The 24,291-nt window shown below is 44.4% G+C and overlaps 3 protein-coding genes across 3 annotated transcripts; 1 reads left to right on the forward strand and 2 right to left on the reverse strand.

The window, feature by feature from the left end:
* Window positions 1-2,589: 2,589 nt before the first annotated feature.
* LOC124660485 lies at window positions 2,590-3,278 on the forward strand. The gene is made up of 2 exons (XM_047198301.1): window positions 2,590-2,745; window positions 2,850-3,278. Exons 1-2 carry the CDS (start codon window positions 2,590-2,592, stop codon window positions 3,276-3,278), a joined length of 585 nt encoding a protein of 194 aa, XP_047054257.1.
* Window positions 3,279-9,082: 5,804 nt separating this feature from the next.
* On the reverse strand, window positions 9,083-14,177 carry LOC124665163 (AP-1 complex subunit mu-2). The gene is made up of 11 exons (XM_047202565.1): window positions 14,031-14,177; window positions 13,785-13,934; window positions 13,647-13,709; window positions 13,354-13,530; window positions 13,160-13,263; window positions 10,435-10,542; window positions 10,259-10,355; window positions 10,058-10,155; window positions 9,828-9,969; window positions 9,631-9,753; window positions 9,083-9,535 (listed from the first exon to the last, which is right to left on the reverse strand). Exons 1-11 carry the CDS (start codon window positions 14,157-14,159, stop codon window positions 9,437-9,439), a joined length of 1,290 nt encoding a protein of 429 aa, XP_047058521.1. The 5' UTR covers window positions 14,160-14,177; the 3' UTR covers window positions 9,083-9,436.
* Window positions 14,178-16,071: 1,894 nt separating this feature from the next.
* On the reverse strand, window positions 16,072-20,495 carry LOC124665164 (farnesyl pyrophosphate synthase-like; the record flags this gene model as incomplete). The annotated part of the gene is given in 11 exon segments (XM_047202566.1): window positions 16,072-16,551; window positions 16,871-16,942; window positions 17,015-17,104; window positions 17,254-17,298; window positions 17,376-17,471; window positions 17,554-17,605; window positions 17,743-17,831; window positions 17,924-18,040; window positions 18,400-18,486; window positions 18,586-18,726; window positions 20,365-20,495. Coding segments are annotated over 11 exon segments (1,049 nt in total), but the record flags the coding sequence as incomplete, so codon positions are not given.
* Window positions 20,496-24,291: the final 3,796 nt, after the last annotated feature.

Genomic DNA, 24,291 nt, shown 5'->3' on the forward strand with positions numbered 1-24,291 from the left:
TCATTCGTAAGTTTTTCTGTTTTTTCTTATATTTATTGTTGTGTGGGCTTGTGTACAAGAGGTAAACAAGTTGTTTAGTCACCGAGACATCCTCCACCGTAGGAGCATGGCGTTGTCGTGTGTGTGTTCCCTTTGTGAGCCCGAGAGAACTCATAGAATTACTCACTATAGGAGAGTGCCTTGTCACACTATGTCTGGGTGCTTGCATGCCTAGTGATCGTGGAGCATATCAACTTATCGACGGAGCCATCAGCCTGGCAATGGCTCTTATCGACGATGAGCTCAATTGTTTGGGAGGATCTGACCAAGATGCCGGCAACACTCTGGGCCATCTGGCATGCCCGTCGAAAGGTGATACACAAGGAGATTTCCCATAGTCCGATGTAAACGCGCTCTTTACGGAAGCTCTGGCCCTTCTAGCTGACTTGTATGTAGAACACAACATGATTGCATCCGACTATATAGAGGTGGTTAATACAAGGGTCTAACATGGGATTTTTCAGCCATATTCTTTGTGAGATCAAAGAAGAAACAAGCACAAGAGGGGGCAGGTCGTTCCGCCATGAGAACAGAAGATCGAACATGGAGGCTCACTCCCTAGCGAGCCTAGCTATTTCACTTTTGGCATGGAGCCATGTTTGGTTTCTAGATCCATCTAAGGGGCTCAACATTCCTTCAAATCTTTCTTGCAATGAATGAATAAAGAAGCAGTTTTTCTTTAAAAAAACTCGCCGAGTGACGTTGGGAAAAGAAAAGAACAAGCAATGAAGTAGATGGAAGTGTACATCGCGCCGGGCTTTGGGCGTTTCGGCAGCGTCCATCCCAAGTGTAAAGATGTGAGTGATCTATTGATCATGTCGATTTTTCCCTTATCCAATCTGATTATTTACGTGTTGCACTTTTCTGTTTTTCTATATGTATTTTTTTTTGGCATGCCTCCTTTCCTTGTTATTTGTAGGATGTGTGTTTCGCCATACCCTAGTTGTGTTTTATAGAAATGTGAAACTAAATTGTCGCAAAAAGTTTAACCATGGTGCTATATGTATTTTCCCATGTTTTCGTCTAGTTATTTGTTGGTTCACTTTTTCGCTATCCGTAGTAGAATTTTATAGAGAAGTGCAACTACCTCCTCAGGAATAGTGCAACCAGGTCCTATTATGTATTTTCATGTCTTTTGTTCAATTTATTTAACGATGCTTCGAAGCAATGCAACCTAGCTATATCCGACCCTTGCATCCCTAGCAACAAGTTATCTACATATTTTTGCCAAATTCATGGGTTCGGTCTTCCAAGGCCTGTTAGAGCTCTCTTCAATATGTTCATGGATAGATCAATCGGTTTCAGGTCAAATAGAAAGAACATAAATGTTCCACATCTAGGAAAGCGCCTACACCTCATGGCTTAAACTGTTATTCACATTTCCTCGCTGACCATCGTGCGGAAGGGTACGTCGTTTAGAGTGAGTGCAACCATGCTCCGCTGCTTCAACCAATTATTCACATGAGATCTCAGGCTTCGCACCAATCCCCTGCTCTCTTATGCCACTCTGATTAGTTTTAATCATCTATGGTACCTTGCCCCAGGTCTGCGAAGATTCATGATTCTGTTTGAGCATTATCGATACCTGTCAAGCTGAGCGACGACTTTCATTTTATATTTGGATTCATGGGCTGGGTATCCACCGGGCGCCTATAGCCCTTGATTCTAGTAATTTCGATCTCTTAAAATTGGAGCTTATCTACTTAGTTAAGTACTGTTCAACCAGTATAATTTATCTCCTACTCATATTAACATAAGCCCATTGGTTGCCAAGAACAAGTGATTCGCTTTGGAACAGAATACAATCTTGAGAGTTGAGACAGAACATAAAGATCTTCTTCAACGGTTCTTTTTTAGTGAACGTAGCGTACGTCGTGGACGAACTCTCCCCACTCCACCAGATGTGTGGAGTGTTAATTATATGCCTATCTGGCAACTGAGCGTGGCACAGTTGGCTAGCAGTTGCGCTCGCTGAGCCAACTTGTGTTCTCCTGCCTCCTGGCGATGCCTCTCACATGCATGGTTTTTCTTCTAGTAGAAAGAAATGTGGGTGCATGTTTCGTCCGTCTATTTCACCCAGTTTCGTGCTTTGCCATTCATGTTGCACAGTTTCACTTAGTTTCGTCGTGTTTGGGAATTCTGAATCGAATTGGTATGCAATAAAAAAACGCTGCTACCAAGCAAGGAGCTCTGTGCAAGGTAGAAAGACATTTCCCCAAGTAGTGCTTGGACAATTTTTTTTTTTTTTGTTCAACTTCACTTGCCATGCAGGCATGCATAAGGTATCATCATAAACTGCCACACAATAACAACTCAAGCCAGTTTTAAGGACAGAAGAAGCTAGAACCAAGGCTAACCAACCACTAGACCGCAAAAGTTTACGGCTAGCTTTCTCTCCCACTCCAGTCCCGTACTCTTCACCACCACCACTACTTCACCGGTTTCTTCTCAGACACAAAGAAGAAAGATCTTTTATAGCCTCTTGGGTCCTCGTCGACCTCTCTTGTTTAGCCCACGTACGTAACCTCCTCTCCTTCCATGACCAAACCGATGTTCCGACTCCTTGTCGCGCTGATCCTTGCCGCCGTCTTGGCGGCGTCCACCGATGCCCGTGCTATCCACCCTCTCTTCCTCCCCTTCGGCGAAGGTGGCCGTCGCCTCATCGGCATCGACAGTTGCGACGAATGCATAGCCTTATGTCAACAGGTACATACCCGGCCGTGAAAACCTATAATGCACGTATGTACCTTATGTGCACGCGCGCCGGTTCTTCTTACCTATGCACATGTGTACGGCACCCGTGCGCGCAGGTGCACTACAGGACGCTGTGCAGAAGGCTAGCGACGCTGCCGGCGGTGACAACTCCGAAGCAGCTGCTGGACGTGGCCCTGCGGGTGTCGGCGGCGAAGGCGGCCATGGCGGCGATGCGGCTGGACGGGGCGATCAGGTCAGGCGGTCGGGCCACGGGTAGGGCGATGATGTCGTCGCTGCAGACGTGCAGGGAGAGCTACGCATCGCTGGTGGACTCGCTCAAAACCTCCCGGACCACGCTCAAGAACGGAGGCAGCCATGACGATCTCATGTCGCTGCTTTCCGCCGCCGGCACCTACTCCACGGACTGCAAGGACGTCTTCGACGAACGGCCGGAGCTCAAGTCGCCGATATCCGGCGCGCAGCGCCACATCACCCGCCTCGTCAGCAACTGCATCGAACTGGCTGCCACCATCAAGCAGCCCTGAGTGGTGGATGCTGCAGGCTAGCGGTGTGTGCATGAGTTCCGGTCTATGCACCTGAGATTGGACACTCTAATTCAGATTTTGGCATGTAGTATTATTTCCCACAATTACGTGTATTTTAGTGTAAATGGCTCTGTATGTAGATTTGTCATCTGGGCACTACGTTCCATAGGTAACTTGTGGATAGAGATAAATTGTCTTTAGCTGACGCCGGGACAGACTAACAGCCTGAAAGGTGTATTCAGAATAAGTTAGTAAGTTACTCCTTCAATTGTTTGAACAGAACTTCTTTTTCATTCAGCTTATAAACGTAGCTATTACCTTAAAATCCTTTTGGCTTCCAACTTGGGCGTAGAACAAGAAAGTTTGTGCAAATACTAAAAAAAGCTACGTGAAAATGAATTTGACGAGAAAGTGAAGCAGTAACCAATTAATTTCAGTAGGAAGTAGGAACAGATAATATCTCAAAACAAAAACCAGCACAGCATAATTTTAAAAACAAACACATGGATGCAGAAAATATGTAAACAAAATTACATTATGTCACATAGCATAACTACATTTGTGCACGGTGGTTGGCCTAGCCGGTGTCACGCGCATGTGGTCGATGCCTCCCTTTCCGTCCACGTGTCAGTGTCATATTCATGGTTGGCATGACTTAGGACTAAAGTGGGTAAACAAAAAAAAGGGTGACATATCTATATTTTACGGGTGGGAGTACTTAGGGGCCAATACAATGGTTTTATCTTAGCGGTGTCACAAAGGATAATTTTGTTGAGGTGAAAAGGATGAACCAAAAAATGGTTTGTCTTCTGTTAGCTAAGAGATAATCTCTTAGTAAGACAAGATAAGACATTTTCGCTATTGTGTGAGATGCTTCTCTTACTCGCATGATTTCTTGTTTAATTTTGATAACCTCATAATTTTAGGAGCATCCAAAGAATAATTAGTAAACATAACTTAAGAGATGATCAATTGTATGCTATGTTTTTTCATCTTGTCCAAATGCCGCGGAATAAGATAGAAAAGACGTTATCAACCATTGTACATGGCCTAAAGTGAGTTTCTAGAAGGACCCTATATGCATTTAACTCTGAGCTTAACATAGTGTTTACTGGATGATGATTCTTTGTCCAACAAAGAAGACATCAATGTATCAGCCATGGGCACCCCCTCAGCCCGGGCAGCCACCTAGGATTACCGATGGTCTTGTCTTGTGTTTTTCTATTTTCTATAGTGATTTTGTCCAAAATTTTGGTATTTAGGCTTGTGGAAGTTGAGCATGAGTGGCGTGGCTGGCAGAAAGAGGCACGGTGGATCAGTGCCAGGGCGTGTTCAAAGTGGGATAGGTACGCTGAACACGGCTGGATGCATTCTGACTACTTTAGGTATCCCCTCGTACATGGAAGCTAAATTTGGGAGGACGTTTTGAATGTCAAGGGAGCTCTTCATGCGCTAGTGAGAGCTGTGGAAGGCCAATTTGACTACTTTGTTCAAGGAATAAATGGAAATGGCATTCTTGTCTTAATCCAAAGGTGGTGACAACTTTCTGTTTACTAGGTACGTATACTCACCACCAATGACCCAGCCCATGAGCAGATCCCAGTATTGTTTTATTTGCACCTTTGGGATCGCGGCCCTCGCAGATCTGGCGATCCATGTGTGAAGGACGAGATATGTTGCGGCATGGGTTGATAAAAAAGGATTGGGGATGGTTCTACTACGAATTGCTGGAACGACAATTGGATCCCTCGGGACCATTGCCTTAGACCTTATGCTTGCACCAAGATTAACCCTCCCATGTTGGTTTCAGACTTTCTGATTTCAGCAACAAGAACTTGGAACATGCAGAAGCTAGAGGAGTATTTTCTTCCGATATAATGGATGTGGATGTCATCAAAGAAATCCCAATCAGCTATATAGCACAGCCGGACTTTTGGGCTGTCTTTTGGGCATGGCACCATGACAAATCTTGGGGTTTTTCAGTTCGGTCAGCGTATCACATGAGTGCATGACCATGGAAACGAAGCAAAGAAGAGAACACTTTTTGGAAGGTCCGACAAAGTCTTCTAACTCTGATTTGGATGAGAAGAATTGGCAGAAATTGTAGAGAGTAAAGGTACCTTCAAAACTGAGAATTTTTGCATGGCGACTTGCACGATCATGTTTTCCAACAGGCGAGGTTCGTGAGCATAGACACATGACAATGTCAGCAGTATGTTCGGTCTGCAATTTGGAAACAGATCCGTAGAGACATTCCTTGTTGGACTGTCACATGGCAAGATCATTCTGGGCCTTGAAAGATGATGATGTAACTCTTCCACTTTTCGCTGACGAAACACATGATCCGAAATTATGGTTATTCTCTCTCAGCAAGGTGTTGGGACAGGAGAAGTTCGTCGAGGTACTCGTTACTCTCTGGGCTATATGGTGGACACGAAGGAAGATTATCCATAAGGAAGAATATCAATCGTCTCTCTCAACCCATAGTTTCATTACTCAATACCAGGAGGATCTTATTACTGAGATGGCTGGACCAGTTTGACCCGTCCTCCCGAGCCGCCCCCGCGTGGCGCCGGGGGGAACTCTACCCCGTTGTCGCCGCCTCCCTCCTCTCCCCCTCCCCTCCCCTCCCTCGCTGCCGCCAGGGGGCGCGGTCTGGCAAAGGCCGGCCAGCGCCGGCGGCGGCGGGGATTCTTCGTCATCTCGCGCGTGGAGGTCGGGCGTGGGTCGTCTTCCTCGGGCTGGAGCGCGGCCCTTTCGTCGGGGACCACGATGCCGGCGCCTGGCCTTGGCTCGGTGACGCCATGACGGACGACGAGGTGGTGGAGTGCCCTACCGATGGCAGAGGGAGGGGTGGGGGCGGGCTGCAAGGGGAAACCCTAGGTCCCCTTCTCCTCGCCTCTCGGCGACCGGAAGTGGAGGGCTGGCTTTCGGCTGCGGCGGTGCCCAGGCGTGTGAGGTGTCTTCGGACTACGCGATCTGCTTGGTGTCTCCGGTGGCAACCATGGCCAGCCTGGGATGGTCGCCGGCGTGGGGGCCCGACCTGAATAAAGGCGGTGGTCCTAGGGTCTCTCTTGGGCAGAGATGAAGACCTACCGGAGGCCTTCCCTTCATGATCTGGCCGGAGTGTTGAGTTCCGGAATGCACCGCCGGCGAATGTAACAGTGTTTCTATTGCCTGGAGTTTGATGGATCGGTGGTATTCGGTTGTGCGCGCCCATGCATTTATTCCGACTGTTTGGTTTCTGAGGGTGCTGCGCGAAGCTCTTTTCTATGTTGACACCAAGTGACAGCTGATCCATGGTGAAGTCAGAAGAAGAGAATATCATGAAGTCCGGATTTGGAGGACCAGCTAATGGAGTTTCAAGTCTTTGCGCTGTTGAGGGGCTTGCTTGGTGTTCCGAACTTCGCAACAGTGGTATGAAAGTGGGAGCGGCAGCACATGTAAAGTTTGGAGTCTTACCTTTCAGGGTGAAAACTCAAGGTCTGGCCTTTACAGGTTGTGCGTGGCAATGTCCTTGTTGAAGGCATTGTTTTGAGAGCGGAGACTATCTTCAGGGTGAAAACCTAAGATCTTAAATCGGACGACGACGATGCTGGTGTACTGTTCCCTTCTTGGAGCCGTTACTTTTGAAGAGTCCGAATTTCAGGTGTTGTCTTGGTGGTGGATGTATTTTGTTGCTAGGGCTAGGATACTGTAGCGGGGCTTTTATTTCTTAGTTTTCTTTTTCTCTTTTTTGGTTGTTTGCATCCGTAATGTTATTAGGATATTGCGTTGTTGCAGAGGTTGAGTATAATTAGTATATTCTGATATTAATATATTCCTTTTATCGAAAAAAATGTGCGAAAGCAGGAAGTCAAATTACCTACTAGAGTATAGGTACGTGCTGCATGGACACCTCCTCCATGGGCAAGGTCAAAATCAATGTTGATGGTGCCATTGCCAAGACAGAGAACAAGGGAGCTTTCAGTGTGATTTGCAGAAATGAAGAAATGATAAGGGTGTTTTTTTTTTGAAACGGAGGCAAAAAATTTACCCCATTCATTCATTATTCATTCATTAAGTAGAAGGTGTCCGATTTTTAGGAGAAAACCGAAAAACCAACAACAACAGTGCCATAGCACACCCAAACCACACACTCCGCCACAAGGGCACACCCAGCCACCCAGGCTACCCACAAAAGCTAAGAAGCTCAAGCCGGCCTATACCAAACAGATGGCTCTTCGGAGAGAGATCGACAGCTCCGCTTCTGACGACGAGCCTCGGAGAGGAGATACGCAAGACAAGCGCGGAATAGGACCTTCACCGGACCACCCATCGTAGGTCATCGTACACCGCCCGAGGGTGTGTTTTTGGGTGATTCGTCCATTGCTATTGATGGACTCATGGACCCGGAGGTACTAGAAGCAATGGGAAGCGCTGAGCCTCGCCGCCGACCTGCAACTTAGCAATATCCAAGTATCCTCGGATTGCCTCACGGTAGTCAAGGAAATCAACGGAGGTTTGGGACGTTGGAAAATATTGCATGGTTATCAAGGTGTTATCCAGAAAGGAGCTGTTCTAAGATGTTACTTTCATGCATGAGCAGCGAGAATCAAATGGCAAGGCCCACAGGCTTGCTAGAGCAGCTACTAGCCTACTACTCTAGTTTATGGTAGGCGTATTTGGCTTGTAAATCCCCCAACTGAAGTGGGAATCCCCGTAAATGTTTTGTTAAACAATCAATAAAAGCCTAGGCCGTTCCTCTCAAAGAAGAACATAAGTGATCAAACAATCAAAGCCCATCTCACCACAGGCTCCTCGTCCAGTGCGCCTCCATGGCGACATGATTAATAGCCGCTAGGTCTTACTCCATTCCTCATTCTCGACTGTCCCGTGGGACTGTTTCGTCACTGGCCTCTCTACCCTCCTCCTCAATACCCTTCTTTTTCGTGTCACTATATGCAATCTCGCGTGCTGCTGAACCGCTACATGCTACCGGGCAACACATAGTCCCCCTCTTGTGTTCCTTTATGCAGCACCAAAAATTTATATCTCTTGTTTTTGCCTGAACACACAATCTTTCTCACCATGATACTGCCATCTGATTACCCCATACTATGATTAGCTGTGTTTCATGCATATTTTGGGTTTCTATGGAATTGACGCCTTATGGTGTTCCAGGTGACATCGTTGATGATTATGTGATGACCAGGGAGAGCTAACCATCAATGCGCAACCTCTAAAACATTACAACATCTTATGTAACATTTACAACATGATCATTGAGAATGAGCAAAGTCGTGATGGAAACTTCAAATACGACCATGTGAAAACGACTACCATACCTGTGCACGATCAGCTTCATAAGAGTTCATTGACATTCATCGAAGGATTGAAAACAAGCAGGGGCAAAAGGAACTTCAAGATGATCTTGTCGAACAATTGTGGCAGACATAGTGTCAAGGTTTAGTTTATTTACATGTAATTTAGTTGAACTATATACTGAATTTGAATTGTTGTGCTAACAAATTACGCATCCGAATATTTGTTCAAATGTATGCAGTAGTAGTATTAAGGGTTAAATTATTAAGGTGTCAAAATATACACCTATTTGAGTCTGTATCCACAAACTGAAGAGAAATAGTGATCTGAGAATAGGGAGATAGCTGTAAAAGAGGGTGAAAGTAGATGCTAAGGAAAAATAAGTAGGCACCCAAAATGGTCTATTAGATGTCAAAGAAAAAAAATAGGTCTGTTAGGGGCACAAAAAGATGAGTGGACTGCTGGAGATGTTTGAAGTCCTGCATACTTTCAACCTAAACTTCAAAAACATTACTGTTTCACGAGTATTCATTTCATTCATCTCAAATCAGCTCGAGATTTTTGTGTAGTACAAAAGGGAATAAATAACAAGTTTAGCACCAAAAATAATAAATCAATAATGATACAAGTTAACTCAAGAGGAAAACAGTGTTTGTTTCTTCAAAACTGTACTTGATGTGTAACTTACAGTAACCAGGATGAACAAGCCACCAAAAAAACCTTGCACGGTAGAGCTTCTTGGGATAAGACTTCCATGTCCATTTCCCAATGCCATCTATACGCTGTAACGAGCAAGAACTATGTATCCCCAGAGCCTCTCATTGATATCTTCTAGTGGACAGGCCAGAGAAAATTCAGAGAAGTCTCAGTTCGTATTCACCAGCCATTGTAATGTATCTAACCCAGGGAAGCGCCTGGTACCCACTCTTTTCAATGATCTTTAGATATCGAACCTATAAAATACAAAATCCCATACTTTTTACTTGAGAAAAATGAAACGGCACCAATGATAATATAGCAAATTTCTAACACTGCAAAATCTAATTACCTGAATACCCGATACAGTGAAATATGGTATCTCAAATTTCACTCGTATTGGTGCCTTCTTTTCAGGGACCGCTTCTTCTGCAGTTATACTTGGTAGACTAAATTCTGCTCTGCACATGTACTCCTAAGAGAGCAGATGCAGAAAATCAGCACACTTGAAGTAGCAACAAAGAAGCCAATGGAATCGGTCATACTCACTTTGCCACCAGGGAATGATTTTATTTTCCAGACCATTGCATCTCGCTCAGGGGCATATGCAGCAGAACCCATTGAAGTTCTTATATTTGGGTTTGTGGCATCTGAAGGAACAGGCACTTCAATTTCAACATTTGTTGCTGTGCTGGAAATGAAGAAGAAGAAAAATACTATTATTTTCCAAAATGTCGCAAGTGTAACAGGAGCAAACCAAAAAAAAAATGCAGACGGACCTTCTTTCCTTAAACTGACTTCTTGCCTTAACCATGAATTCTATCCGGCTTCTTGAATGTTTTTCAACTTGCGCTTCCACCCAGATAAGAGGTTTCACCTAAATAGCATAAGGGCAAGCACATGAAAATGAGACAAAAACGAAAAATTTCAAGTATAAATGAAGTCTCTTGTGATTGTAAAATACGATTAAGAAGAAAAACCTGAGTGTTGAGCCTGTATGTCATTAGATCGAAAGATCCGTCTGGAGGTATGAATGATATAGTCCTATCATTCTCGAATCTGGTCAATCGTACACACCTTGTAGCAGAATAGAGAATGGTCATGCTCAAGTCTTGACATAACAAACTTGATGGGAAAAAGCAATATTGTTGCTTACTGATGAAATTTGATATCATCAAGATCTATTGCCTTCCCTTTAGTTGCTCGACCCTGAGCCTCCAAAAGAACTTTGTCATTCAACCCAAGTTTGCACTCGGGCATTCCACTGTTTGAAAACATTTCAGGTTTAGTAGCGTTATACATGTCTATCTTGAAAAAGGAAACATCGATAGCAAATATAGTTAGATGGAAGGAAAACTCGTAAGAAAGATAAATAGACCTTAAGCAAGTCTGGCACCCTATAAACTACTACCTCCGTTTCAAGGAATAAGGCGCACACGTATTCCAAGACGAACTTTGACCATAAAAGTTGAGCAACAAAATCTTAATTATATTATATGTATATAGTATCATTGGATTCGTATTGAAAAATACTTTTTAATGATGCTAATTTCATACAAACAATCTTTATCTATTTAAAGTAATTCTTGGTCAAACAAAAAGCTCGTAAAACGAGGGCGCCTTATTCCTTGAAACGGAGGTAGTAGTGTCATTTGTGATATATTAATTTCAAAACGAGCCATGATATTCGAGCAATGCTTCACATTTCCAAAGCATCAAATGTCTTAAATTGGTAATGTGAAGCAATATCAATTTTAAGACCTAAGAATGTAAGGGATTATTTGCGCCTGCCTTCAAATTCATTTAACTTTATGGTTGAAGGACCTTTGTGGAATGCAAGATATATATGGTGCATACAGAGTACAGACATCATCAACCTGACAAGTACAAGCATAGCATACTCATAATTCAGTACCACATTTGGACATTTTTGAACTTTCTAAATTAATAGTGATTATATTTAGTAACTTCTGGAATTAACCTGTTTTACAATTACCAGAGATATAGAACTCCCTTTCTACTATAACTTACTTTATGATTATTATGGTGCAGAGCAATAGGTGCCAACTCCTAATTGTAAGGTCCACGGTAAAGGAGTATCACCAAAGAACTAGCCATGGAAAGAGCCACATGGAAGCTTGCTATCCATGTGCCAGAACCATGAGTTGGTTACGAGATCTTATGGGTTTCACCTCTAGCCTACCCCAACTTGTTTGGGAATAAAGGTTTTGTTGTTGTTGTTGTCGTTGTTTACTTCAAATAAAGTAGGGAGCTGCAAAACCAATATCGCTAGTGTACTCATCTTTCAGTACCACGTTTGGTACATTCAACTTTCTTTTTTGATATTGATTACGTAGTTTAGCTTATAATGATTAAGAGTTGACCAGCTGACCCACCAATTGTAACTTAAGTGTTGTCTGGGCACTTCAACTCGACTGGTGTGAGTGGTTGAGTAGTCACCGACTAACCTCGACTAGTCCAGGATGCCTACGGCTGCACACTGAACCCTAGTCCCTTCGATGCACTAGAACACCTTCCAGCCTCCAGAGAAAGTTGCCTCCTGGGTATTGAGCCCTAGCCTGGCCACCGACTGCCGGCGTCACTGATTGCCACAATGCTGGCTGTTGCTGCCACCATCCGTAGTTGTGTGATCTTTCTCATCTGCTGTCCTTCTTTCCTTGTGGTGTTCTCCTTTTCTTTCCACTCCTTCCAATCCTCTCTGTGCTGAACTATCGATTTGATTTGTGATTTCCTCTCTTACAGCCATATCATGCTAGCATCATGTCGCAGACAGAGGTATGACAAGAAGTTGCTGCAGATGCAGCTGTTGAGCAGTATGATCCATCCATAGATCCTAAGACGATAACAACAAAGTCCAAGGACCATTTATGTTTATGATGATATTGGTGGTTTAGTAGTATGGTATTCATTTTTTTTATACTAGCTAGTGAACGACCCATAGTCACGACTAGTCTATGAGTCGTACCCTAGCTACTCGACTCGACACTTAGACTCTCAATCCTTGTTAACTTGTTTTATGAGCACCAGAGATGTATCAATCCCAGTTCTACCTTACTTGTTTTACGATGATTATGGTGCAGCTACAAACCAACTGAAGTAATCAATTTACCAACTCCTAATTGTCAGATCCCCAATGAAAATGATAACATTTATTTAGGTAAACTATGAAGTCTCAAGACCAATAGCACAGTTATGTACACCATTGTTCCAAACATCAATTGAACAGGCTTATCGATTTGTCACTGAAACATGACAAAGACAGCTTAACTTTGAATTTCTTTCCAGTCTGTGTAACAAGGCATTTAGTGGGTTCTCTGTTATTCAGTACAAGAATTGTGCTGCACATAATAGATGAAGAGCCTACTAGGATGGAACTTCTGCTTTCATCAGCAATTTTTTTTATTGCAGGACCAGGTTTTAGAACACAAATACAAGGTTGTGTACAGAAATCAATACACATGTGAAAGCCATGAAAGACATGACAGATAGTCAGAGAAATCATTGACTGAAGTATCGTTAAGGTTTAACTAAGACATAGATTCATGTGTGGGCATAATAGGCGCATGTATACTAGCATACTCGCTCAGAACACTCCATGCCCAAAGACAAGAAACAAATCTAGTATGGTGTGCCAACAAATATGCACTTACTTCACTTAGATCATCAATCAAAATGTTTAACTGTATGATACATGGAATTCTATAAGATCACAGAAATGTGTCCAAATGATTCATTTATCTGTGAGATACTGTGTAAGATATCTTCCTCTTTAGCAAAGTGAACTATATCGAACCAGTCAACAGAAGCATTTCAGACTGTCATACTGTCATTATTTCCACAAAATAGTATTGCGAACTGACCTCAAATATGTCCGCATTTTCAGTGCGCCAACAACGTCTGATCTCACAATCTGCCCATTGCTATTAACAAGAATGTTAACGCTCTCCACTACATCCAAGAATACCTGGAAAAGAGGATGATTGGCAGCATGTCAAGAACCATCAGAACCTACCAGGCGACATTAAAAGAGGAAGCAAAGAATGAAAAAACTTACTTCGTTCTTTTTGTACCGAATCCCCTCACTCCGCCACGAGACAGCATTCGTTACGGCCATCGGTGGCCTCTGTGAGACCTCCATCTTGTAAGCGTCTGTCTTGATGAACTCGCTCAAGATCTTTGCCTCTGTGTATTGTGGGTACCCAAAATCCATCATCTCATCAAGCAATTCATACTATACACAGAAGAATATACAAGAAACCATGAGTCAAATCACAGCAATAGAAAGCTCGAAGCAACTGAAAATAACATGCCTTCCAAACCCAATTCCTGTCACAAACAGTTACATACCACGACGACAAAGTTATCTCTCAGTGATTCCTCCTCCAGTTCCTCGAAATAGTGCTTGAACACCTACACGTGCACACGCAGAAAGTACATGAAATGGTGCTCAATGTGGCACTGCGGAGATGAGTCGGGCGTTCATACATCGACAACGCGGTGGAGGAAGAGGAGAATGCTGGCGGCGTTGCAGTTTTGGCGGGAGGCGGTGAGGAGGAAGACATTGTTATGCTGTATAAACATGTAGGTGACTCCCGCGTCGTCGTAGACCACCGGCGAGTAGGCCTCCGCATCGCCCTGCCCGATCACAGCAACTTAGCGCAAAGTCAAAGCAAGGATCTTTATCATGCTGCAATAGAGGCGTTTAGGATTGCAAGAGGGGTTGGTTGCTACCTCCTTGTCAAGGAGCTTGGTGAAGAAACGCTCGGCCTGGATGGCGGTGACGTCGCCGCGGAAATCGCGCCAGACGAGGACGCGGCCCTTGATGTCGAGCAGGAAGAGCGCCGACACCGCGCCCGCCATCGGCGCCCGGCGCGGCGGGATCTCTCAGTCGCTTGCCGGATCTGGATCGTCGTGCCTACTCACGGCCGACGGGCATGCCGGGCGGTAGCTGCGGCCGGGCGAGAGGGGCTCGCCGGATCACGGCGGTGGGAGGTGGATCGGGGTCGGGGTGCGGGGATCGTGGGGGAGTCGGAAATGAAGGGGGTGAGTGGGTGACGAGGGGCAACCGGGAAGGGTACGGCTGATTTTTCCTCGGTTCCACTGCAAAATGGACCCCCAGATGTTCCTTGCCTAGTGGAAGTTTTTTTGCCGAGGCAAACGACATCGGGATCTCTTTCTAGTGCAAATTTTAGATCAAAATTCACACTACAAAACCGAAATGAAATATAAGTGAAATTTACAAAACCTTATTATCATCATTGTAATAATTAAACGTGAGTGATAATTAAGTAATTCTACGGTTATCGAATACAGCTGCAACATGTACTGTAACTCATGAATAGCACGAATCGTGAATCAATTTAACAGACTGAAGTATTTTTGTGTTGCAACTCATGACTAGCACAAATCATAACAGAAAATTAACGATTATGTGTAATTTTTGTAGTTTCAACTCATGTTGTTGCTCGTGATTTTTCTCTATTTTCATAACATGTTGCAACTCATGGCTAGTATGAATCAAGCTGCAATCCAATAATGTTATGGTCGGCTAAGAATTAAATTAATTTTCTAGTGAATAGCAAAATCGATACTAGTAAACATATCCATATCCCCACCATCTGTTTAGGATCTACATATGAGTTACCACAAGTAAAAAAAAAAGTTACATCACTCTCCTCTAAAAAATCCTAGAGAGGCAATTCTTGGGACACTCCCCCCCCCCTTCATATGTTGGCTTTGCCAGTGTGGGAGTATGGGGAGATCTCGGTCTACTGGATGGAGTTGTAGTGTCCCCTTATTTAGCGCGTTTACTAGGCTACAAGATGTTCATTTGTGGTGGCAAGGGTGCCAATTTCGCGAATACTTTTCGTCAGATCTCTCCATCTTGAATGTTTCGGCTGTGACGACGTTGATGGATGGTTGGCGTAGATTCGTGTAGGGCGGTGAGGTTGGGCTTTTTAGCATTTGTCGACCCAATAGCTTCCCTTTGCAGTTTGACCTCCATCAATGGCATGAGGCCTTTGAGTTTCCTACAGGTTTCGTTGTTGAACTTGTGGATCTTTCGGTTGAGACAACTTTGACATTTTCATGTCCAGGGCGATGATCCAGCAGGACCGTGGCCTTGATGACTTCTTGTCGGTGATTACCAATGACTTGTTGGCTCCGAGGATGGAGAGGCAGCGTTGGGAGTGGCCATTGGCCCGTTCCAGAGGAATAGGACAATCGCTCCCCAAGGACCTCGATGTATTATCTCTATTTCTTAAGGGTGTATGTGTCCTGTTGGTTTGATCAAGTAGTAGATCTGCAGGTCATATTCACAGAAAAAAAAATGGTGCCACATTAAGCACATCAATTTTAAAAGGTGGTCATGTGAGTGACATTGGCGTGAGTGGCACAATGAACGACGGTAATAAACTAATGATGGTCTGGTGCTGTCGACTGTATTGCTCCTGGATGCGCCTACTATGACGCCAAACGTTTTGCTGACGGCCCAAACCTTAGCCCCACGAGGATAAGTAGAGAGCGAAGAGAATGATCCAACCGAATTTTGCAAGGGTTTTTTTAGCTCCCTCTATGATGATAAGTGAAACGCAAAGAGGATGTCCAACTGAATTTTGCGAAGGGTTGATCTATCGACTAACTTCTATATGTCAGAAAGTTTACACATCCTATCGACCTATGAGTAACTCTTAAAATTGCAAGCTAAAGAATTGGAGACGAAGGATAGGGTGGAAAATCATCAGAGACTGACATGGCGATGACATAGCAGAACTGCAGAATCATACTCTTGAATTATTTTTTTGCCACAATTTTATTTACGCGACGCCCAAAGACTCCGAGGCTGAACTGCTTACAGAAGACAAGAATGTCACACGGTGGCTAACATCAGAAATCCCGACACCAATAACGCGACAAACTGTAACACTCACAATCAAGCACAGACCTACAAACATCGGACACCCTAGCTTATACGGTAAGTTATTGGAACCATCCAAATCCAGATGAAGGCCTGAACATACCGGACTCCTTAATAGCACCGTAGCTTGATTGCTGTCTGGAAATGAACGTTCTGCAGGACAGAATGTACCAAGTTGGTATAGAACAGCTGCTCCATGTGCTTGCTCTACATCTCCCTCTTGTAGATTTTGTCCAGGAAGGACCTCAGGACTTTCTGAACTGCTTTGCTTGGCTGGGCCTCGATGTCGGCAATCAGCTTATTGTAGCTCTCTTTCTCATATTTGTGAAACACTGCCTGGTGTATAAAAATGAGAAGAAGGTGTCAACTGAACTAGAATGTCCTGTTAATAAAATACTAAAATAGAATGTAACAACAGGGTGTCAGGTTCTGTCATCGCTAAATGAATATGCTCACTTCTCAAATAAAAAAGGCTCATTGTCTACACTATTTCAGGCATCTTCAACCAAATGAGCGCCAGCCACGTATAGTGTTGTTCTAATCAGGGATTCAGGGATGCTGATCCTTCATACCAGATTCTTCTGTAAATGATATCCGCAATAGACTATTCAGACATGATGAGAAATGATAAATACAGAGAATGATGTAGGCAGACCTCCAGATTTAGCTCTTTGTACAAACCCTTCACATTTGCAACAGACTCAGGATCTGACTTCCCATAATTTTCCTGTTGGTAAGACATAAAGGGCTCAGGAGGTGCCTTTAGGTTAGTTAAAAATAACACCAAAGTAGCACTTACAAGTAGAATGCGCTTTTGGCTCTCGTTAGCATGCTCAAGAGCTTGCACAACTAACCAGGAGCACTTGTTGTCTTCAATGTCAGTTCCGATCTGTGATAAGGGTCCATACAGATGAATTCAGAAATCATGTGAAAATAGGCCTTGACCATGACCAACATACTAGTTCCACTTTCACCCATTCAAGTTAGTACAACAGTGACACACACCCTTGGTGGAAAAAAGGGTACACTCACACTAACCTTGCCAATGATTTCAGGATCTCCAAAACAATCTAGATAATCATCCTGCAAAAAGTAATCATTAATCAGAGGCAATAAAGTATTAAGTACTATTTCTTTCTCTTCCAGAAGAAGTGGTTTACCTGGACTTGAAAGTATGTTCCCATTTCAACAAGAATGTTCTTTACATCTCCAAAGTTATCCAAATTCTCACCCGACAGCAGCAATGCACATGCAACCTTGGGCAAAGTAGGAACATAGAATACTGTTACTACTTAACATTACCACCAGGCTAATTAAATATACAATGCTAACACTTACCGGAAGGTAAAACGAATAGTATGATGTCTTGTATTGCACAATGCGCCGGTGACTGTGCAAAGTGTCAAACATTAAAGAAATCATCAACAGTGCTAAAGGAATAATGCAAAAAACGGCAATGGAACAAGATTTTGTGGACTCCGTGAACCATACAAGGAAGAAATCGTCCAGAAAGCAACATGAACTTACACATTCAAGTTATATTTCGTGAGATCTTTTTCTCCCTCGTGAGTGGTGATAAGATCCAACAACTGCCCTGAAGCTGACTTGAACTCAACCTTGACAAAAGAAATAGAGCATCAACCACTTGTAAGAAGCATCAAGTATACTTGGCATGACCATATATGCATATGACAGAGGATATGGTTACCTCATTGAACAAATCAATGAGATCAACATAATAAGGTTTTCCTTTATAGTGGCGTTGAAGGATCCGTGAAATATGGCTGCGAAGGATAATCCCATCATTTACTGCAATGAGGCCAACCTGTACAATAAAAAATAGGTAATTGGTTTCATATGATACATATGAAAGTATGAGAGCCCTTGCTTGTTATCGAAAATTTCTAAGTAATTAACAGCCGGCGGAAACTTAATAAGTCTATAGTCTAAATCACTTTTCTTGCGAGATCTGTACAAATATGAAGTTGCCATAAAAAAGGTAAAAACATGAAGCATAAACTAGATTTCTTTATGATGAACAATTTATTATTACTATTGATGCTGCTTAACACCAAGTCCAATCGAAGAATCCCGTCTGAAATAACGACTTAATACAGCCACGAAAATAATAACTGTGTAGACTTAGCAGATTATATAGAAAGGACAGATACTTCTCAAACTGACCTGAGGCACCCTAAACCAGCAAGGCTGACCACGCCGCGTCTGGGAGTTGTCCATGATATCATCGAGCACAAGAAAATAAGCTTGAAGCTACAAAATGATCAAGATTAATCATTGGTGCCATCTTAGCAGAGATTTTCAGCTACTAACCCAAAAACCCTCCAAAGTAAACATGAGAAGAAAGTTTACCCATTCAATGCACCAACCAAGGGTGCAGGCAAGAAATGTCTCCTCCTTGCTCAAAACATCTACACCTTTCAATATTTTGTAGCTATCGATGACAGAGAGCCCACGGTTGCACTTTCCTCCGAGCACATTGTAATCCAACATCTACTCCAAATGAGAGAAACGGTTTGAAAGATTGTTAACTTAGCGATTATTATCGTCATTATCAAAGCAAAAATTATTCACTGACTCAAAATAATAGAAAAACTCTTGTGGCTTTGCTCCTTTTTTGCGTTTTTGTCGTTTGGTCCGCTTGCGGGTCTTCCTCAAAAAAAAAATAGAAAAAACTGAATAAAGAGCATCTTACGTTATATGTGTATTTCCCTTCACACCACAAGGCACAAACACTGTCAAACGAACATGAGAATAAAATTGAAAATGACAGGGCATCCAATTATAACACCCATTCATTAACACTCAATATCCATCCACTAACAACAGCTAGCAGAAGCAATCAAACACTTCAATAGCACAAGTTTGACCAGCTTAACTGAAAAGGTTCTCAAAAATCTACGAGAAAATGTGTGATACTTTCCTATTTTCATTTACGTGGCATACTCTTACCGTCTAACTAATGGGAAGTGACATGACACAAACGAAAAGACACAAACCATTGGGATTTTTATTTTCCAATTTCCAGGATGTAGCCCTGACCATTAATTTTACTGGCAACAAATTTTGAAGTCAATGAAGTAAGATAATGGGAGTATTAATGGTTGCTCATATGGAAAATAGGTCCATAATATTTGAAGATTCCATTAGTCAAAGTGACACAATATTTTTAAGGGACAAGAATTTTCTGACTACAGGCAGTAGTATTGCTCGAGATCTTTTACAATTTTGCTATAATCCCAATGTAGCATTGCACAGCCGAAATTCCGCACAATTTAAGTTTTTATTTACCCCCACGTCCATACAGTAGCCCATGAAGTAAGTCAATAGGAGATAGTATGTCCCAACATGAGTGGCAGTTTAGCAATAGGCCCTGTAACATCTGAATTTTCCAGCGTTTGATAGCTTGTTGAATTATATCTTCTGTTCAAAATTCTTGAGGCGTCTTAATAATTGGGTTGTGTGCGTCTTTGGATGCTGAGTCTCCAAGCCTTTGGTTGGTTCAGTGTGCCAATGGAACCGGAATAACTCAAGTGTCAGAAATCATAGAGGGGCTCACCTAAGGCCTTGTTCATTTCTAGTGTATTTGATTTCGTTCCAAATCCCGAAAAAAATCCCCAATAGATCGTTCACCTAGCTTCCGGGTTTGGACAAGATAATCCCGAGATATCCCACAAATCGCCTTATTTATGCCTATATTAAAAACACTCGAACATGCTAGTGTATTTTTTTTGGAAGAGTATTTGACAGGATTGGAGGGGATTGGGTGAAAGTATTCACCAAATCCCCTCCCATCTCCAAATGGGAGAGGAATAAACAAGGCCTAATTGAGGTGAAAGTACAACAAGAAAAGGTGGTGTTCAGAAATTATTTCTTGATTTCAGTTTACTGAACCTTCATGTTCTCTTGCTCTGCAACTCTCAGCCGTTCTTCTACAGGAACACAGATAAATGCACGAACCGGAAGAACTTGACCGGTCAGTCACCAAATCCTTGACAGTCGCCCTAAGACCCCCAAACCCGGTAGGAAACTCAAAGCTTCGACGCGAGGATGTAGGCCTCCTCTGCTCTAAAACCGGATCAAACAAACCGCACTACCAGAAATAAACAAGGAAAGGACTGGGGGCCTTACGCGGTCGATCCACTGGAGCGACTCATCGGTGAACTCGAAGGCGGGGTCCTCGAGCATCTCCTGCTTGAGCTTGTTGTATATCTCCGCGAACTCGGCCTTGGAGTCGCCACTGGATCCGTTCGACAACGCCACCGTCGCCGTCGCCGCCGCCGCCATTGCGCGCTAACTCTGACCTCACCACACGCGCACTCGAGCGAGCGAGAAGGAACAGAAAATCTTGTGGAGAGTATTGGGGAGGAGGATGAGGAGCGAGGAGCTTCTCTACTGCGGTCGCTTCGAACGGAATTCTGTAGGGCAAACGATTCTGCGCACACGTTTATTTCAGGACGGGATTCGCCGGCTCAAAAAAACAAAGAAAGAATGACGGGCGATCAGATGCCTGTCAGACCTTGTCACTCTCTTTTTTTTTGAGCAAAGTGTACGTGTTCAGACCTGAAGAAGATTACAACACACGCACACACACTGAAGCAAACTGGAGAACCACCACACAGCCTGAGGTCTACGAACAGCAGCGCCGCCCAAACGGCGCCAAAGATGAAGACGACAAGCGTACCACTGATCCAGAGCCAACCGGAGCCCGTCCGCAGCAAAGCTGCCTTGAAGAACCGCAGTAACCATTCGGCGCGACTGCCGGAATCGAGGACGATGAAGGAACATCGGCGGGGAAATACCCCGAGCCACCGTAGGCTCGCCGACGCCAACTCCCGCCGCAGCAGGAGCAGACATCGACGGTGACCACCAACTCCCGCAGCCCCACTCCAGAAGCTTCAGAGAAAGCCACCTCCTACACACTAACCTTGACCACCCCACGCCGGCGTTGGAGGAGACGACGACGCGTCGACAAAGGGCGCAAGGACAGGATCCCCACCGAGTACGGACGGCCTTGTCGCCACACCATCCGCACGGAGGAACTTCCACAGATTCGCCGTCCCTGCACAGAGCGGCCGACGAGGAGGAGCTCGAATCGGGAAGACCAAACCGCCGTATGCAGCTCCGCCGCTCCAACCGAAGCATCGCCGCCGGCAACACACGCCCACACCCTATTTACACCCGAAACGCACGGATCCGGGGTTCCCCCACCCTTCCGCCGCCGCAGCGGTCGGAGAAGGAGAGGGGAACCCGCGGCGGCGCCGGGGAAACGGTGGAGCAACTGCGACGCCCTCCTCTCTCTTTCTCGATTTACTGTAGCAGAGGATAAGGAACGGGAGAGAAAGATTACAGCCACTCTCTGACGAAGATGGAAACGCCTGTTCTGTCTCTCGCGTTGCCAAAGCAAGCTGGCAGCCGTTCATCGTTGATCTAATGGCTCAGATCTCTACTTACCACTTCGTGCCTAAAGGGAGAACAGAGCAACGTCGATTCTTGATCTAACGGCTCTCCAACAACCACACTTAGGCTTTCACTTTGCTTTATAAAGTAATAACCACATCCATACAAGATTCAGAATCAAGAGAAACGAGTTTGATGGAGCAACAACACGGCCATGCCCAACGATGAGGTAAAAGCGATGCAGCTCATCGACTCGATTGCGTAGACAAACGGCGCGTCACCGATAGTAGGTTCTCCAGCATGCCGTCTAGTCAGTCTCTATCCTGCTACCTACTAAACGGGTACCATTGCTGCAAAAAAACGCCAAGAACTTGAACACATAGTTAGAAACCCGTTGCAGAAAGATACATTCAATCACCATCTTGTTGCAGCTATTCGAGAGGGTATAAGTATTGGGCGCAAGCACTAACCAGAAGAAGTGTCTCCTCCTACCAGTACGGTTTGCATTTATCTCTACGGAATCGCCAAGGTCTAGGGCCCTGCAACTCAGGTCCCAACGCCTCAAGGACAAAGTTCCAAAGAAACTTTATCGCCGGGACAGGAAAACATGATGTGGGTCGTACACTTTGGAAACGCACACGACGGGCACGGGGCACCCGACTCATTGTGTTTTGAGACCTCCACCCCTGAGTAACAGTCGTACAAAGATATTAATCTTAAGAGGAATCGGGGATTTCTAAAGGGAGACAGAGCAACGTCGATTCTTGATCTAAGGGCTCTCCAACAACCACACTTAGGCTTTCACTCCGCTTTATAAATAAAGCAACCACATCCATACAAGGTTCAAAACCAACGAAAAAGAGAAACTGGGTCTGCTCGGACAACAACACAACCATGCTCAAAGACAAAAATAAAAAGTGATACAGCTCTAGGACAAAGACTAACTCATCGACTGGACTGCATAGATAAATGGCGTGTCGCGGCTGGAAGGTTCTCCAGCATGCCATCCAGTTGGTCCCTGTCCGTACCCCGCTTGAAAGGAGCTACACATTTTTTTAGCTTTTTCAATTTTTTTATGGCGGAAGCGGAAACGTAAAGATGAATGCTTGTGAAAGAGTTGATCCTATATGCAATGCGAACAATGGTAAAATGAAACCCAATAAGTAAAGAAAGAGTAAAGGGAAGCCGTACAACTGGAGTAACGAGCGGAGATGAGGCGCGATATGTTTCCCGTAGCTCCCTCCAAAAAAGGAGGTACGTGCCTTCTCCACTAAGAAAGGTCGGTCGAGGCGGCTAACCTTCACACAAGCCTTCAAAACTAGATTTGGCTTGTGTGAGTGGTGTGCTCGAGCCACAAGTTCATCTGCCTTCTTCTTGGAGATGTCCATGGCGATGATCTCATTCAAGACTTCATTGGAGGTCATTCTTCGGTAATCTGAGTTTGGTTGAATGGATTTCAACCTTTGTTTCTCATAAGGCAAGAGAGCGGTATAGAACTTTCTCTTGAACCACTTGTCGTCGGCGTGTGAGGCTCAAAGGTCTCGCATTTGCACGACGAGGGCAGTGAGCCGTCGGTACATGTCCTCAATGGACTCTCCTTCATTCATCATGAAACCATCGGCGGTGCTGAAATCATCAAATTTGGAATCTTGAATGCTTGTGTTGCCAACAAAGAGAGCATTGATCTTGTCCCGAGCTTCCTTGGCGGTCTTACATGTGCGGATGTGAGCTTGATCCTTGGGAGTGATCGCCAAGTGTATCATGTGGAGGGTGGTGGCATTTAGTTGGTCCACCACTTCCCTCCTTGAGAGATTGTCCGGGTCATAGGGCTTGAAACCCTCCTTGATGACACACCATAACTCGGTGGAAGAGCTGCAAATGTGGGATTGCATTAAAAACTGCCAATTTGCAAAGATTGAAGAATCTAGAGCGGGAGGTGGTCCTTGTGATACGATGTGTGTCATAGGAGTAAGGACACTCGGAGAACAGTTATTTGGTGGATGCACCTTATGACTATTCCCCGGGTTTTTCTTCTCCTCTTTGGTATCTTCCTCCCCTTTTGTCGAAGTGTCGGAGTCTCCCACTTTGTCTTCCTTATTAGGTTTACCCTTTTTGGGGACAAAGCTAATGAGAGGAACTTTAGAGGAAGCCTTTTAAGTAGAGACCTTGATACTAGGAATGAGATTTTCTTTGGAACCAAGGAATCCGGCCATCAAGGCTTGCATTTGAGACATGATGGATGAGTCCAATCGCTTAAGGTTATCCAACATAGTCGGAATGCTTGTTGTAGGTGGTGGAGTAACTCTCTCCCCGCAGAGGGTGGACACACCTTCCCCTTATTTGTCAGACATTTCACCCATAACGCTTAGGCGGTGAAGCCCGAGTCAAGAGCCGAGGCTCTGATTGATGGGATTCGTAGCATAGAAAACAAAAAAATTCCTACCGCACGAACGAATAACAAGCCAAGATCCAATCTAGAAGATGGTAGCAACGAGAAGATCATGAGACTAACCCTCGAAGATTTCCAAAGCCTACGGGATTAGATCTCGTTGTTGCTGTAGTCGATCACTTGCCGCTTTCAAAAGCGCGTAGAAGATCTTGACGGTGCCACAGTCGGGCAGCACCTCCTTGTGTCACCCTACGGTTCGTGAACTATGC

This window comes from Lolium rigidum, chromosome 6 (genome assembly GCF_022539505.1).
Source record: "Lolium rigidum isolate FL_2022 chromosome 6, APGP_CSIRO_Lrig_0.1, whole genome shotgun sequence".
Taxonomy (NCBI): Eukaryota; Viridiplantae; Streptophyta; class Magnoliopsida; order Poales; family Poaceae; genus Lolium; species Lolium rigidum.